Source organism: Contarinia nasturtii, unplaced genomic scaffold (assembly GCF_009176525.2).
Source record: "Contarinia nasturtii isolate CC-2019 unplaced genomic scaffold, AAFC_CNas_1.1 Cnas_scaffold_129, whole genome shotgun sequence".
NCBI lineage: Eukaryota > Metazoa > Arthropoda > Insecta > Diptera > Cecidomyiidae > Contarinia > Contarinia nasturtii.
In genome coordinates, this window is record NW_022197486.1 from 4,031,319 (window position 1) to 4,049,005 (window position 17,687).

The 17,687-nt window shown below is 32.7% G+C and overlaps 3 protein-coding genes and 1 long non-coding RNA gene across 4 annotated transcripts; 3 read left to right on the plus strand and 1 right to left on the minus strand.

Moving 5' to 3' along the window:
• Positions 1-1,136: 1,136 nt before the first annotated feature.
• LOC116346660 lies at positions 1,137-3,099 on the plus strand. The gene is made up of 3 exons (XR_004201621.1): positions 1,137-1,215; positions 2,675-2,922; positions 3,008-3,099. It is a non-coding gene; the product is annotated as an uncharacterized LOC116346660 (long non-coding RNA).
• A 3,272-nt stretch (positions 3,100-6,371) lies between these two features.
• Positions 6,372-7,756, minus strand: LOC116346644. The gene is made up of 6 exons (XM_031776810.1): positions 7,629-7,756; positions 7,403-7,560; positions 7,266-7,334; positions 7,101-7,208; positions 6,815-6,871; positions 6,372-6,731 (listed from the first exon to the last, which is right to left on the minus strand). Exons 1-6 carry the CDS (start codon positions 7,704-7,706, stop codon positions 6,524-6,526), a joined length of 678 nt encoding a protein of 225 aa, XP_031632670.1. The 5' UTR covers positions 7,707-7,756; the 3' UTR covers positions 6,372-6,523.
• Positions 7,757-9,006: 1,250 nt separating this feature from the next.
• Positions 9,007-10,199, plus strand: LOC116346653. The gene is made up of 6 exons (XM_031776822.1): positions 9,007-9,122; positions 9,189-9,328; positions 9,395-9,502; positions 9,572-9,679; positions 9,742-9,798; positions 9,858-10,199. Exons 1-6 carry the CDS (start codon positions 9,081-9,083, stop codon positions 10,063-10,065), a joined length of 663 nt encoding a protein of 220 aa, XP_031632682.1. The 5' UTR covers positions 9,007-9,080; the 3' UTR covers positions 10,066-10,199.
• Positions 10,200-14,099: 3,900 nt separating this feature from the next.
• On the plus strand, positions 14,100-14,967 carry LOC116350195. Its single transcript, XM_031781939.1, has 4 exons — positions 14,100-14,197; positions 14,260-14,367; positions 14,594-14,650; positions 14,718-14,967. The coding sequence occupies exons 2-4, from the start codon at positions 14,309-14,311 to the stop codon at positions 14,950-14,952; spliced, it is 351 nt and encodes a 116-aa protein (XP_031637799.1). The 5' UTR covers positions 14,100-14,197; positions 14,260-14,308; the 3' UTR covers positions 14,953-14,967.
• The last annotated feature ends 2,720 nt before the right edge of the window (positions 14,968-17,687 follow it).

The following is a 17,687-nucleotide window of genomic DNA, read 5'->3' on the forward strand; positions in this document are numbered from 1 at the left end:
CCGCACCGTTTATATATATTAATTTTTTTTGTTGTTGATTCTGGCTGATTTTCCATTTTCAACTGAATTTTATCTTCGCCAAAAAATTCTTCACTACTTTCCATCGTTCAATATAAATTGATGGATTGATTTGATTTTTCGCAAGGAAACGCCATTCGTAAAACAGCGTAACTAGCATAATGTTGTGAATTTCTGAATTTAATTGTGATTTTTACAACTTTCGAATTTCAATTTGCCAAATGGCTGTTTGTGCTAATTGCTACACACAAATCCACCAAATTTCTCTCTCTATCTATTTATCTCGGTATCTCGTGATAATGATGCGCATTTTGTTTGCCAAGTGCGAATGAAAAGTCAACAAATCATTTGTGGCTGTTTCCATTCTAGAAGTTTGGATTTTTTTTTATGGACGTTGCAGTCAAGTCAGTGAATGAAATGGCGATAAAGATGTGTATGGCCGATTGATTTGAGTAAACAAGCATACGATAGAATGTAAGGTATATAGATTAAAACCGTAAATCAAAAGGCCCATTTTACAAAATTGATAACATTCTACTATCTTGCAACCGAAAAATTTATCAACTTGGTCGAAATGAAAACTGAAGATTCTTCCTCATACGATCGCCTACCAACATCTTATTTCTTACTTCTTTATTTTTATTATTTACGAAACAAAGTGTTGGTCACATGGTGTGTTTGATAATAGACAAAAGTTGTATGCTGTACGGCCTATGCGCGCTGTATGTGTATGATAAAAGCAAATACGTTTGTGTGTAATTGAGAGAGGCAAGCGTATCATATGGTTTTCTCTCTGCGCTGCGCTCGTGAGAAAGAGAGTGTTTTGCCAATAATACAATACATGTATAGTGGAATTCAATACACAAATATCGTTCGTACATTCGTATCTAGGGGTATCGGTATACTAAAATCATAACATGCCCAGTTTTCTTGTAAATAAAGAAATATTCCATTGCCTCGATTGAAAACGTCACGATTAAATCGACTTCGAAGCCCCTAGCATTTGTTAACGACTACAATCGTATGTAATGTATACATATGAGCACATGGTACGCGGCGTGTCGCACTGAAAATGATGCAACATATTTAAAAACTGGTGAAATTGTTCGTTACAAATTGCGAGCTCGAAAAACTGCACTTTTCCCACCCCGGGGGGGAAAAGAAGAACGGTTGCATTGCTGTTTAAAAAAAAAACTGGTGACTTTATTGTTTATTCTCTCTCTTTGAGTGTAATTTCCTAGGGGTTTGCATGTATTTTTATTGGATAATATTTGCGTATTGGCATATCGGTGAATTATCGGCAGATCGGTGAAATATCGGCATATCTGTAAAATATCGTTAATATTCGGGTATTTTTTGATACTTAATTGTTCTGGAAGTGGGTTTTGGTGGATCCTCTGGATCGACCAGACCATGGTTTGACAATGCCCTGACCCATCCTGAGGGTCCACTTCCAGACCTGGGAGCGGTTCTGAACGATCCTGAGGATCCACCAAAGCCCACTTCCAGAACAAAGACACTTCGCATATCGGCGAATATCGGTGGATTTTTGGCACAAAATAGTGAAATCGGTAAAGATTTGGATGATTTGTAAAAATTTGTATTATTTGTTATACTGTTGTTTAGTCGTCGAATTCGTGAAACAAAATCTTACATGAAAACCCCTAGATAGGTAATTTCTTTTGATTGCACGAGGAAACGATGTAATTCAATCACTTTTAATTTGAAACTCTGGCCACAAATAGCTTCAAATATAACCAAAAGACATGCAGATTATGCACTGCTTTTGGTTGACAAAAACATTCTAAGACCGTCGTGAACAATATTTATTTTTGTCATAAGCAAGGGCAACACCGAAAATCTCATTACGCGAACGATCTCGACATGATTTTTGTTTTTTAAAAACCACTTCATCGTTCAATCGATGAAAATGAATGAAAAATTTTTAACATCACATGTCTAACGGCGAATTTTATGCTCGGCGCTTGGTCGACGGGCATGTTTTCAATTTGAAGCAACGCAAAACAAAAATCGCACCCAAAACAAATGCCATTGACAAAATGAATTTGAAATAAGCAGGAATTGTATTTCAAGCATCGCATCATTACGTAAACATCGCGTTTTCATAATTAATTTTAGAACAATGAAAGAGATTTTCGGCGATGCGATGTGAGTGAGTGAGTGAATGAGTGAACGTGTGTATGTGTGTTGTTTAGCAGATCATGTGCACATTCTTGCACTTTATTTATTTTTTATTCTTAACTCATTGTTATTTTTCTCGCAAATTTCAACGGTTAATTTTCAACCTGAAAAGCACACACAAATTCACGGCACATAATAAATGCATAATATATTTTTGGTTTGGTTTAGTTTATGCCATTCATTAATCCAAGCGCTCGTAAAGCACAATTGTGATATAGCTAGAAACATCTGAAATATGTGCAACCGATGATAGTTTCATTAATTTCTTTTTCACTAAATGAATGCAATCTGTCGCACATTTTCTACAAATGTCGTTCACATGACGATGATATATTCTTATTACCACGAATCATTTTTTGAACATTTTCATATTTTACCACATCGTTCAAAATATTCGCATTCCGATTTTATTTGGAAAATATTGATTTTTGAATATATTTCATACTACTTGCAGTTTAAAGAGGCAAATTCATACGATTCAACTTCGCATACTGACAAAACACTGCCTTGTGGGCAAATCATCATATCGTCAAAATAATAAAATGGGGATAATAAGAAAAAAATTAATGATATAAGTCATTATATAGTACTTAGCAATGAGTTGAATGAACATTTAAAAGGCGCTGACAAAATCGTTTCGACCGCTAAAGAATACCAAACGGCTGCGAATTTTAAAACACATGTAGTTGTGCATAGTGCAAAGTGAGTGGTAAAAACACGGTCTTTAATTGCGAAAAAAAAAGATATTTACGATTTCTCCATCATCATCATGATTATGTTTCTTTAGATAAATGTTCGTGACCAATAATTATATCCGATCAATTTAAATAACGACCAATCTCGTTAATTTAGGGCGCCTTAAAAAAATTGGTGTTTTTTTAATAACTGATTTTTGACCTTCGAAAAATGTCAGGTGAGTTTGGACATGCGTTTATTTGAATATTTATTCGAGAACATGCTCACACAAAAAACATTCAACCTCAATATGAGAAGATTTGACATAAAATTCAGTTTATCCGAAGTCTCATTTATTTTTGGATAAATTTTAGTAAACAATTTTTTTTCAATATTTTTGTGCGTTATGAGTCTCCGAGAGTTTCATATAAGCATGCCATGTAGCAGCAGACAGTCGGAAACACGACAAAAAAATGTCAGAAATTCTGACTGCAAACAAAAAATTTCATGAAACTTAAGAGATTTGATGTTTTTTAAATGCAATTTTTGAAGTTTTTTTTTTCAAATTAAGGTGAGAGATAATTAGGAGGCGAGAGCATGACCATATCACTAGAAAGTGACCATTTAAAGACATAATATTGATGTACACTTAATCTGCACTTAATTTCAAGGCTGTACAATTTCATAAAAACATCATACACTTAATTTGGAATTTTCAGTATAGGCACCCCTCGCCCTTCAGATAAGGCTGGTATGGCCAAAAAACTTAATTTCTTAGTAATATCGTATATGAATGCGAAAATTGTTACCTACACCTTAATGTACACTTTTTTAAGACCATAATACATTACATAAAATTTTTGACTTAGAAAATCGGTACCTCGTGCGGATGAGGACTCCCAAAAAAAGGAGTCGATTTTTTGAAGAAAAAAATCCAGGTACACTTCGCAACAAAATGTTGTACACTTTCTCAACACTTAATTGAAACAATAAATTTTGAAAAAAATTATGTAGGAAAATTATTAGTACACAGCCAAATCGTCTCATATTGAGGTTAGGTGTCTTTTGTGTGCAACATAGACAAAACAATGCTTGATATGGGAATTGAAGTTGAGTAGAGAATTTACTTTGCAAAATTGTCAACTGACCTATTCTTGGCGACATAGCAATACACACTTATACTGTGTACAATTGAACAAGTTTCTCACATTATTTTCGTCCATTGATCAACATTTCTGAAAATCTCAGCGTACGGAAAATCTCAATCTGTTCAAATTCAATGATAATTTTCATGATATTGTCGAACGAATTTTCAATTTTCCAATTGTAATTGTTAATGTTTTTTAATTCAAATTAATCATTGTCATGCAATAATTTCGGTTCATTTAGATGTAAAATGTGGCATATATTTTTCGTAATGCCTAATTTACCACGAACATTTACAAATTGAGATGGTTTACAGTATGTGTTCGGCTTCCTTATGAAAAAAATAATAATAATTAAGCCGAAGTAAAGGTAAAATATTTGGCTCGTAATCAAGTAAAGTTGAAAAGCCAAAATATTTGTGTTTAATGTCAATCAAAAGAGAAAACCTTTCAAACATATATGTCAAATGAAATGCTCGCATGGAAATAACAAGAAGTGAACCATAGTTCAGACTGTAACCGAACATATTTTATGTGTTATAATGCTTTTGCGATACTCCATATTTTTTGGGGGACATTACAAAGTTGACTACTACCGCCTTTTTTAATGTTGATATATGTGTACATTTTAGATTATTACTTTAAAGTATCACTCAACAACACATGACGACCAAAGCACAAACTACGATCGTTTAGTTTCGTGTGTGTGTGTTTTTTTTCTTCTCACATAAATATTCGTATATTTTTAACCATTCAGTTAAAATGAGATTAAAATGAAACATACTTGTTTAATGTGCAAATGGTTTCAATTAAATGTGGTCACAATGTTTGCGCATTTTCAATCGAAATACGAAACAGTATATCATTTCCACATTAGTGGAGTTATGGCTCGGAATGTTGGACGGCCGCCAAATACGACTGATCCGGAAACAAACATACCATTTTTAAAACCCAAATATTGATTATTGTTTTTTTATGTTATTTATTTGAACTTGAACATAAATCGTTACAATATTATAGTTGAAACGAAATGAAACTGTGGCACATGGAATATCTGCCAGTAAATGTCGTCACTTACCGTTGATCATCATAAAGTATATAAACTTTGGGCTGAGAAATCTTTTGATTAGATAAAAAGAAGTGACATAGATTTTCTAATATACTAGTTCCTACTAGGCGATTCATGTTTTCTGCGTATATTCGCCCGAATTATTCCGTTCTCTTGAATTAAGCAATTTCTTTCTCTGCTATTGTGACTATTTACAGTTCACTTGTTCGGCCATCAACTTATGTAAACCACTTTATGCGTGTTGATAGTAAACAGTTCGTGATGAACCGTTTAGAACTGTACAGAATGTTTATTTATGCTTGATATTTTCGAAAAGTGTAAAAATCTTGAATAAAGTTTAAAATAACTATGAATGAATTCAAAATGATTTTATACATTCATACAAAAGTAGATTCGGAAAGCAGCACTCATTTTAAATGTGCTTTCTTTTTGAATGAAATTTTCATCGCGAAATTACATGTTTGAAATTTATTTATGCATATGCGTCAAATAATCACGATTTTGATCACTTTTTCGCATTTCTATTGAACATATCGAGAGGAGAGTATGTTTTTATTCAGACGTTACTCAGCCATAAGCACTGAATAACATACTCTCTTCTCGATATATCCAATAGATTTATGGTGGAGCTAGAATATCAGTGAACGCGACGCATATTTGATGAAAATTGTTATAAATATAGTTATTAACATAGATAACACAAATAAATCGTGAATGCGTTCCCGTATGTAAAAATCAGACATTATATTTGAGGTATTTTCAGCCAGATGATTCAGCTCAGGCAACTGACGTCAGACGCTGAAATGTAGCAAACAAACAATAGAAAAGGTTTTTTTAGTTATAAAAACATTTCCATTCTTACAACCACCATAACAATCCCTTATATTGTTTTCACGCCATTTCAGCTCCTGACGATAGCAGCCTGAGCCGATTTAGCTGGCTGAAAATATCTCAATATAATGTCTGGTGAAAATATTGGCAAGTAATTGTTTCGGTCAAAATAAGACGATTATAGTCAACTTAACCAGCTGTAGTCGAATCAATTTATTTCTACTTGACTGACTGCAAGTCACTTTTTTACACACGGGATTAAAATTAAATCAACGTTAAAGTTCCTAGTATATGATTGTAGTTTTATACTATGAATGATGAAATGTTTTGAAAACTAGTGAAATGATTCGTTATAACTTGCGAACTCAGAAAAACTAAACTTAAAAGGGGTGACTGTTTAAAATGTTGGAATACTTTTCTCTCTTTTTAAATAAAATTGTCAAGATAATTTATTTACATTTTTTGCATCAGAATAAGAAGTAACTCCAAAAATGTAATTATTTTGGTGTAGACGGTCGAAGACTCTAAATTAGTTGTTTGCAAATGATAATTATTAAGAACAAAGTTTAACAAAATTTATTAATCAATATTGGATTGGTATTAATTTTATTTTATTTGGAAAGCGTATCCCTTTGTTTCCCGCCATCGTTTCGCCTTGTTTCAATAAATTCATCACACCAATAATAGTCTGCTGTTGTCCTACAGCTTTGATAGCTAACAAGTTCTGCAGCATATCTTCGCAATGATTATAGACTCTTTTTATATCGTCATTTTTCGGGTTTACGTTTGCTCTATGAAAACAATTGAATAGTTTATCAACCAAATATTCATTCGAATCATGTTATATTTATAACTGATCAAAAATCAATCTTACAAAGTTTCACGAATTGTTCTCAATTTTGCGGCATACGACTCAAAGTCAAATTTAAGGCTGCGAAAATAGAATTGTGTATTGTTGAATTTCAAATTATGATAGATTGGCTGTGATGATGAATATAAAGTCAATATTATTAATTGTCATCCAAAGTTTGAAAGCAACTTTATCTAAAAACATTTGCACTGAAGATATTATTGGAAAATCGATTGTAATTTTTTGAAGTTTTAATCTAATGCCGAACAACAGTCTGTACACGATCAAAGTTCATCGATGTCAAACCTACTTGTCAAAATCCATGTCGTTGAAGGTGCATTGGCGCTTTTCTTTATTGTAAGTCTTCATAAAGTCAGCTAATTTTCCATTCACATTATCGGCGAGACGGTCAAATTCACTACAAACGAAGCAAAAGTTCATCGCGATTTATTCATAGTAATTGAATTAAACTCACACTTGTGGCACCAATTTTGAGCTCAACGTGCCTTTGTTTCCGTCATTTAAGTCAGCTGGACCATAACATCTACGAAAAGAGATGGTTGTCATTTAACTTTGGAAAAATTGAGATGAAATGACTATAAATAGATGCACTTTTGCCACCATTCGTCGCTATTCACTTCAGTTGTTGCTGTCACCCAGAATGGTTCGAAAATCACAACATCAACCATTTTAATTTTGGTGTTCGGTACATGCAAATTCATTGGACGTCCATATTCGACTGGGTCGGATTCGGCTTTGACGATTGAAGTCTGTTTGGGTTTGTTTTTTTTTTGTTGAATTACAACTTGGTTAAAGCAATAGGATTGCACACACTTACCAAAGCCACGGCAAATAGAGTCACAATAATCAATCGAGCCATCGCGAATGTCCTGAGAGAAGATAAAACAGAAATCATTCAAAATGATCGAAACTGAATAGAATATTGATGCTTATCAAAGTAACCTTTACATTCAACAACGAGTGAATACAATCAAATTCAACATATTTATACTGAAACACTTTTCCATAAATTATCGAACAATTTGAATTTACATTTTTTTTTAAATAAACATTTTTCATGGAAGCACTTACGTAGCATCTTGGTGACTGATGGCTTTGCTAATTGTATGTACTTGCAAATCAACCATATGGTTCAATCTTCAATTGTATTTTTTAAAATTATAATTTGAACTTGTCTTCGAAACGTGCCAAAAGAAAAAAATTACAAAATTTAGTCGGAATATGTAATGGAAATTTATAAAATTCCTTTTGAGAATTTAAAATTGTAATTTTTATCGACATTTAAAATATTTTCACTTCAAATGTATTTTCTATTCGTTTTTTTATTTTTCGGTTTTCAATTTCGTTTTTCTCTATCACAATTAACTCTCTCTCTCTCTCTCTCTCTCTCTCTCTCTCTCTCTCTCTCTCTCGCTCTTTCTTACTTAAAGCTGACTTATTTTGTGAATCGTCAAAGTCGTTGTCATTTTTTAGATCATTTGACTTTTGCCCTGTTCTCACGTCCCAGGTCAAATGTTTATTAGTATATATATTTAGTTGGCTAGAGTTCCTACATTGAGGGAAGCACTTGCATAAATCAGGGACTGTTCCAATGAGGTGGAGGAGGAGAAGAGCGCTGAGGGGAAAGCTTTTTTTGGTTAAAAAACTATATTTATCGCAAAAATATCTTTTTTGGTCAAAAACATTTTCCCCCTCAGCTGTCCAAAGAAAAAATCCAAATCCCATTTTTCCGAAAAAAACCTTTAAGTATCAACTGCACATTTACTTCAATACTTCATTTTCATAGGGAAAATCGCTTCAAAAAACACACGTGAGATCACCTAATTAAGAGATGCATTCGCAGATTAGGACATTAAATTCAATATTATTCTTTTAATAATTGAACGTCATGCAATTGTAATATTTTCAAATTTACATATCATTATCAATTTCTAAATGTAACAGAATTTTAAACTTAAAACAATGAACAAAGATAAAAGATGATGCCTTTTTTACGAATTAAAAAAATTCACGCAAAAATTAAATTAAACAATATGAACCCACATCAAGATTAAATATATATGCGTTTTAATGTGATCTTGTCCGGAGTTTTATTTAATATTCAAATTTAATGATAATTTATGGTAAGAGCGGTTCCAAAAAGAAGGTATAAATAATGCAGATATTACTTGATCGAATCACTCATTATTAGATGTTTGAAGCACACTATCGAGCACTGAATTCCTTTCACTTTTTTTAACTGATTTCGTTTGACTAAAGAAAATTTAAAATGTCACGCATAATTATTTTGTCGGTTATTCTTATGGTTTCGGTAGGTTGAAACTAATCCAACAAAGTAAATTTAACGAAAGGCAATTGTTGCTTTTACTCAAAACAGATTTCAACGATCAAAGCCGGAAAATCCGCACTGGAAATGTATACGCCACAAACCAATATCAAAATGGTTGATGTAATTGTTGAAGACGCGTTTTGGGATGACGCCAGATCTAGATTGAATAGCGACGCCTGGTTTCTTAAGTGCTTTTTACCAACATATTTTTTGTTTCGTTCTAAATATTAAATTGAGCGTTTAATCTCTTGTAGATGCAATGGTCCAACTGATATAAATGCAGAATTAAATAAAAAATCGATTATGAAGACGATTAAAGGCAAAACATGGTTTTTTGGAAATTCAGGAATTGGATTGGATGTGTAAGTTATTTGGTGCATGAAAAGTTTTACACATGCACACCGATGAACAATTCTCACACTTTTTCTTAGCGATTTCAAGCGCCTGGCAGATGCTGTAAATGGAAAACTTACGGAATTCGAGAAGACGTACAACAAGGAAAATCGTAAATGTACTTTCACTGACGTTGAATTCGCAAAGTAAATCCAATTATCTTTAAGCTAATGAGATTATGATAATTTTTTGCTCAATATTCATACAGACTAAAGCTTGACTTTGAAACGTACGCATCGAAATTGAGAAAATATCGTGAAACATTGTGAGATCAATTCTTTAGAGGAAAATATATATTTATTTATTGTACGGTGATTGTTTCAGATTTATAGAAAATCCTCAAAGTGTAAATATACCAAGAATCCTCGACTATTGCACAGACATGTTTGAGAATTTGGTCGCAATTGCAGCAATTGGCCAGCAAAAAACGAATTGGGGCTATTTGACCGGTTTGAAAAAGCCTGGCGTTCTCTTGTCAAACATGGGATATAAATTTACTAGCAAAAAACCCAAGCCCGCACCAAAGAAATGAAACACTTTGTTAAAGAAAATTTTAATCCGAAAAAAAAAATATTTTCTGATACTGTAAAAATAGTCTCATTTATCCTTTACCGTTTTTTGCAAAATTATAGCCGGTAAAATAAATTCATCTCTTTTTACTCCATATTAATCAAGTTTTCCAAATTATCAAGGGCTTATGACATTTTTGATTTAAGGGCTTCAAATTACTCAAATTTCTCCGAAATATGTATTTATTTAAATATTTTCGCGTTTTTCACGATAAATAAATATTTCGTGGTTTTCCAGTTTTTCACAAATATTTTTACACAATTTTGGAAATAATTCCAATTTTCTAGGGTTTTTGGCTGAAGAACTGTTCAGTTTTGCTGACGTTTTTTCAAGACAGAGTTTTCTGGCAAAAAAAATTATTCAATTTTGCCAGAACGGAATTTATTTCGAATTTCCATGGATCTTTGGTTACATGCTTTGCAAATCCGATCAAACCCAAAACATTTTTGGCGATTTGTGAATGACAGAAGAAAACGAAGCGATATTCCTGCTATTGTTGAATACAACAATGAAACAGCCAACAACGAAACGTCGATAGCGGAATTATTCGCTGATTTTTTCGAAAGTCAATACACACAGAGCGATAATATCGATTTGGATCAATTGCTGAGTGAATGCGGAGAAATATCGTTTGACATTGACATCAGTGAAGCCGATGTGTTAAAAGCACTACAATCGATCAATGTGAATAAGGGAGCCGGTCCAGATGGTGTATCACCAAAGCTCCTGAAAAACTGCGCACACACACTGTCAAGGCCATTAACAGTGCTATTTAGAAAGTCATTGCAACAAGGATGTGTTCCAGATGCATTGAAAAAGTCCAGAATAGTGCCAATATTCAAATCGGGAAAAAAGAGCAGTGCATCAAACTATAGGCCAGTTGTGATTATTCCAACAATCGCAAAAATATTTGAAATTGTGGTCTACGGCAAAATCGAAACATTTATAAATGGAAAGATCAGCCACAATCAACATGGTTTCGTGAAGAATCGATCAACTGCGACAAATTTACTGCAAATGGTGAATTTTACGATGGACTCGATGATCAACAAATGTCAAACGGATGTGTTGTACACCGATTTCGCAAAGGCTTTTGATCGTGTCAGTCACATGAGATTGCTTCAGAAGTTGGTGAGATTTGGATTCGGCCGCCAAATTGTCAAATGGTTCCATGGTTATTTGACATCACGATCGCAGTTTGTTGGAATTGGTGAAAAAAAGTCAAGGACTTTCATTGTACCATCGGGAGTACCCGCGGGAAGTATTTTGGGACCATGTCTCTTTATTATTTTCATAAACGACATTGTTGCAACCGTGTCAAATGCACTTGTTTTATTATTTGCAGATGATCTGAAATTGATCCGCACTATACATTCGCCCATTGATGCCATCATTTTTCAAAGGGCCATTGATCAATTGAGCGACTGGTGTAACGAAAACAACCTGCATTTGAATCTGAAGAAGTGCTACGTAATGACGTATGCAAAGGGTGCAAACGTAGTCAACTACGACTATACGATCGACAACGGCCATCATACGTTTGAACGGACCAAAATGCACAAGGATCTTGGCATTATTTTCGACACAAAACTGACATTCACAGATCACATCGATGCGATTACAGCCAGTGCACATGCGGCAATGGGTTTCATCAAACGAACATTAAAAAATAAGTACACGATAGAATCTGCAAAAATATTATATTGTGCACTAGTTAGGTCAAAATTGGAATACGCGAGTATTGTATGGCTTCCATACCATCGTATCCACTCCGATAGAATAGAATCAATTCAAAAAGATTTTGTTATTTGGTCGTTACGATATGTATATCAGAGAGATGAGAATTATGTATTGCCACCGTATCAGTTTAGATGTGATGTTTTGAATATTCAACCGCTTTGGAGACGGCGTATAAATGCCTCTATATTTTTAATTTATGATCTGCTTTTAAGTAAAATAGTGTCTAGCTCACTTAGAGATAAAATTGTATATACAAGACTGCAATATAATGAGAACCAAAGAAATTTGAGAAGTACAGAACTAATTAGAGTTAGGGCATTTTCATCGGATTACGCACATAATCAGCCGTTTTACGTAGCTTGTAGAAACTTTAACTTGATAAGAGAAATATTTTTAGAATCGGAAACAAGACACATCTTTAGGAACAATATTGTCAAATTGGAAAATGTGATATTTGTTCGGTGAAAAATTTAATTTTGAACTTTTATGTGTTATATAGAAATAAAAACAGTGAACACAATCGATATCTGCTGCTCCGAAGTCGAGAAGGCTGGTGGCTGGGTATACGATCGGGTGGTGTTTCATTGTGAACGATATTGTACAAATTTTGTGATAAATTCAGTCTGTGATCAGACGGTGAATAAATAAATATTTACGTCGAAATACATTGATTTTTTATGACTAATGACCTTTTAGTTTCACCAAATTCTCCAAAGTACTAAAATCATTTGAATTTGCTAGGATTTTTGAGTGTTTTTTTTTTAAATATTTATCGTGAATATTTCGCCAGTTTCATCGTAAATATTAAATTAATATTTTTGACATTTATCGTACATATTTTCTCGAACCCTGATAATAAGTATGATAATCAACCAACTTTAGTTTAAGGAAATACAGTGGAAATAAATCTTCTTGAAATTTGTTTAACGAATTAAAGATACAGAAACTAAATGCTTCTTAATCTTCATTAAAATTTAAGATTTGAATAAAAAAAAACTGTCATGTTAAACGGTCAAAAGTACACCCCTTGAAATGTATTCTTTTTAAAAATGTAATTTATTTTGATAACCAACATTTTTTTAATAATAAAACGATGACTATTTTTTTGTATGGTAACATTATTTGATATGATATTAAGATATCTTAAAATAATATTAATTTTGAACAAAATTTAATTTAAAACCTATTCTCACCGATGACTCACTGTAAACTTTACAGTAAAGCCAACATAAACCTATCAAATCAGTCCAAAAATACTAAAAAATTAACCTTTCGAGACTAGTTTAATTATATTTCCACCATAAAGTATTGCCAAGTTGCCATTGCTGCAGGCTTACTGTGTCCTCTTTTATTCTAGACTGTAAAAAACGTAATTGGATACACAATAAGAAATTATGCTCTAATTATTGGAAAGGAAAGAATTGATATAATTATAGCTGAATGATGCATCAATGATTCATCAGGCGATCTTTATAGTTCATTCATCTTCATGATTCATTTTCATGAATCATATTCATGAGTCACATTTTAAATTTAATAAAACACCGGTAGGTTCATAAAGTTTGAACTGTTAAAGTTAGCAACAGATGCTAACTTTTGATATGACTAGACATACAGTTTCAATTTTTTCTTTTCAATAGAACATCAATTATAATTAGAATGAATATGAGTGTATGACTCGTGCAATTAGAAATGGCCAGCGACATGATGTCGCCATCCTACGGAATGGTAATATGATCGGAAGATTTTCATTTTCGTTATTAAATATGGAAAGACTCTACGGGAAGACTATAAATACGGCTGGTTCATCTAGATACTTTCATTCGATGTTGATGCAGTAAAAGTTGCATTATCGAAACGATAAAACTTTTGTGAATATTGTAAAATTCTTTGCTAACTTTAAAAGCAATCTTATTTCATTCAAAAAGTTCATTACTATGGTATGCTTTATTATTTTTTCCCTTCTGGCCATGGCTTTGGTGAGTAATGCTTTCTGACATTTTCTCGTTTGATTTCAATGAATATTCTTTGAAATACGTTCTCCAAATAGATATCAAATATCGAAGCACTTTTGACCCAGATTGAATTCAATAAAACAAGCACCCGAATTAAAATGGCGGACGTGATAGTGTTTGATCCTTTTTGGAGTCAAGCTAAATCTGAAATCAATTCATACGCTTGGTGGCAAAAGTAATATCTTTTAATCATTGCCTCTACTTTCTAGTGTATTAAATATAATTTACAATTTATCATAGATGCTATGGTCCGGTTGAAGCTAAAAGGGAGAGCCGTGGGAAGTCGCTGTTGAAAAAAATTAAAAAAGCAGCTACCAAGTGCATAACGGGATCACACTTGTAAGTCACTCCATTTTCTTCACATTGCATGAAAATATACGTTTGAAATTTTCAATTTATAGTGATTTCTGGGATATTGCCGACAGTGTGAATCGAAAAATTAGCGAATTTATGAAAACTTATAATAAAGAAACAGGCTCAACCACGATGACTGATCTGGATTTCGAGAAGTGAGTTCAAGTATCATTATTTTACAACAAGTATCACACATTTTTCGGGAACAAAAGTGAAAACTTTCAGTACTTAATGATTTCAATTTGGTTCTAATGATTTTGTATAGTAGTTAGTAACTTGTTGATAAATTCATTGAGACTCATTTTGTTCAATTGATCAATTTAGATCTAGATTTAGATAATTAAAATTATGTAATGCATATATTTTCTTACAATTACGCAGAATCAAGCATGAGTTCTCATTTTATGGTTCACAATTGAAAAAGATACGCGAAACAGTGTAAGCTCAAAATAAATTAATAGATTTATAGCGAATGTTCGAGTGAACGGTTTAATTTTCGTTGCAGAGAAAAAGGCAATCCAAAAGACGATAACATCGAAAAGGTTCACAAGTATTGCAATGATATATTGCAGAATTTGATCGCTATGAAAGCTGTAAAACAGCAACATAATCTTTGGAGTACGCTTGCTCATCAAAAAAGACACATAGATTGGAAAATGCTAGTGACAAGTAAACCAACTGAGCGACCCACACACAATTTATTTGTCATGAGAAAACCAGATTGCATGATATATTCGTAAATAGAAAAAAAACGGAAACTGGCCGATATAAAAGAATAAAATTATTTAAGAAACACATTATATTTAAAAAAAAAAAAAGATGTACTCAATGAATATAAAAATAAATAAACTAAACTACGGTAATAAAATCGAAATTGTCGCCTTCAATCGCTGCAATACTTACGTATGAATTGTCTGGTTCACCGAGAAACAACAATGAGAAAATTAATCAATATAACAATCAGAAAAAAGCAGATAAGTCAGATCGATACAAAATGACATATACCATGGTCAATCATTCAAAACACATAAAAAAGTCAACAACAAAAGTGCAAGACAATATAGTTAACAATTTGCTTAAATCAACCGGTTGTCTTCCAAATGAATTGATTCAAACGCAATCTCAATATGTTCGGGTTTTTTATAATTTTTTTTATTTTAAATGTAAAAATTCACACATAAAAACAATAATATTTAAACTCTTCATGTTGTTTTTCGCTATAAATTTTGGTTTTATATGTTTTTTATGTCTTGCAAACAAACGAACAAGTCAAACTTTAAATCTATGAACAATTTGTCATTTATCGCGGTGAAAATTTGATTTTATTCTTTAGTTCGATAAAACTGTCAATATTTAAATTTTGGACAAAATTCAATGACTCGATGTTGAGCTTATGCAAGTCGTTCACAGCAATCGAAGGAACTTTTTGTGTAGTATTATTGAGCAATGACAATTGCTCAGTCTTTATATTCTTTGTAAAACGATTTGAAACTGAATCCGTTGATATATGCGTCAACATTTGTGTTTTACGGTCAAAAACAGCTTTAAAACCGTTCTTCACGCCACTGCGTTGCAAATGGAATCCGTAGTAAGTTGGAGGATTACCGACCTTTCCTTATACATTCCGAAATCCCGACGGCTGTTGGATCGATTATAAAGTTTAACAAATATTTCGCCTCGAATTCGGCTTCCAAAATTTCAAATGATATTTTAAGTTGCGAAATAGGCGGAACCGTAACCTCTTTCGGTGAAAATGTTATAGTTTCAGATACAGTATCGTTAAGGGATTGCCCGAATTCAAAGTTTTCGCTCACGTTTATTTTAGGTTCATTTACTAATGGAATTCCGAATCGGGCCGAAGCCTTAATTCCTAACGGCTCTTTAAAGGAAATTTGGCGATGGTTTGTGACATGATGAAAGAATTCTTTGCTTTTTCCTTTTTGAGGATCTGTGGAATTGTTTACAACATATATTACAGCCGTTTTGATCACTGGGGCTGGTTTTTTTTCAACGGCGTTTAGATTTTCAGATACAACATCTCTAAAGGGAATCCCCGAGCGACAATCTGCTCGTCGTCCGCACCAATTGATAAAGTTGCCTATGCATTCGAACGCCGTAGTAGTTTTACAATCAGTCGCAGAGTTCCAAAGGATTGGGATTTTCGAAGGGCCATAAAATAATTCACCATTTCCATCACAACCAACTGACCACTCGTCTCCGATGGTAATTCTTTATCAGAATTACGTTTATAGTACGATAAATCAGTGTGTCAAAACACAGTATACTCGGCGGAATTACGTATCAGTGGGTAACTCCTTTTTATATCAATGTGAATTAATGTCTATATTTTTGTTATTCATATTTTGAAGGGCTGGGGTCAAATGTTCATATTATTCTGAGGAAGGGCAAGCTATCGGAGCATTCTGTACAACTTTGTAGTACAATAGTTTTTGATCCGACGAAGTTTAGCATACTAGGTTAGCTCTCCTGGCCCCAAAACCCAGTCTCCACCATATCTTTGCAATTTAATATCAGTTAATTCAAATGATATAAGAAAAAAAAAGTTGATGATTAAGAAATCAATACTAATCTTCATTTTACATTAATAGTCCGTTATTGTGGAATAATTTACCAGAAAATGTACTTGTACACGGAATCTATTAAATATTAAGTCTATGTTCGGCAAATGCAGAAAAACCTTTTGAACTATTTTTTGGTTTAATAAAAAAATTATATAAAAAAATGATGAAGAAGACTGTTTTTTGCACTCACTACAATTTTTGAAATCGTTTTGATTTGAATATTTCCAACTGATTCTAATAATCGCATTGGAACATGTTTCTAACGAATTTATTTACGGTGATTTTATTATGAATGCTTCTCTAAAATACGTGTGTTCGCCTGTACGGTTGCGATAGAAAATAGCATTTCTTTTCGTCTTTATGTATCAGTTTGACGGGTTGGTGTTTCATTTGGTCGTATGATTAAAATCGAGTTTTTGTTCAATACTCAGAGTGAATACTCAAGTAAAAAGTCTGAGTAAAAAGTCAAAGTAGTTTGCTAAAAACAGCCTCTCAGTCAACTCGGTCAAGAACATACATGATCGTTAAAATGAACCATCTGAACAACATTGAAAAATCATTTGAAATCTTAAAAAATATTTTTTATTTGTTTGGAAAATGAATGATGATCAATTTTAAGCGGGTCAACATTTTATTTCTGTTGTGCCATTAATTTCGCAACACATTTACCATGCACAGAAATGCTCATATCTTAACAGTTTATATTAACCCCAAAGCTGCATAGCTAAAGCAGAGCTATGTAGAGGAGTGTATAAATTGTTGTCTAAAATATATAATCAAAAACAGTTGATTTATTTATGAACTAAAATACATTCAGTAGGATTCAGGCCATACATGGGCACAGGGGGGTGTAAGCCCGGGCTTCACGAACTTACCAAAAAAAAAACATCTGA

Bases quoted from the DNA above. Each gene is read 5' to 3' on its own strand.
- LOC116346653 (XM_031776822.1), top strand. From the start codon at position 9,081: ATGTCACGCATAATTATTTTGTCGGTTATTCTTATGGTTTCG. The intron at 9,329-9,394 runs GTGCTTTTTACC...AATCTCTTGTAG, and splicing joins AGCGACGCCTGGTTTCTTAA to ATGCAATGGTCCAACTGATA. The intron at 9,503-9,571 runs GTAAGTTATTTG...ACTTTTTCTTAG, and splicing joins TCAGGAATTGGATTGGATGT to CGATTTCAAGCGCCTGGCAG.
- LOC116346644 (XM_031776810.1), bottom strand. From the start codon at position 7,706: ATGATTTCTGTTTTATCTTCTCTCAGGACATTCGCGATGGCTCGATTG. The intron at 7,561-7,628 runs GTAAGTGTGTGC...AAACCCAAACAG, and splicing joins CTCTATTTGCCGTGGCTTTG to ACTTCAATCGTCAAAGCCGA. The intron at 6,872-7,100 runs GTAGGTTTGACA...CTATTTTCGCAG, and splicing joins AACGACATGGATTTTGACAA to CCTTAAATTTGACTTTGAGT.
- LOC116350195 (XM_031781939.1), top strand. From the start codon at position 14,309: ATGAAAACTTATAATAAAGAAACAGGCTCAACCACGATGACTGATCTG. The intron at 14,368-14,593 runs GTGAGTTCAAGT...ACAATTACGCAG, and splicing joins ACTGATCTGGATTTCGAGAA to AATCAAGCATGAGTTCTCAT. The intron at 14,651-14,717 runs GTAAGCTCAAAA...TTTTCGTTGCAG, and splicing joins AAAAAGATACGCGAAACAGT to AGAAAAAGGCAATCCAAAAG.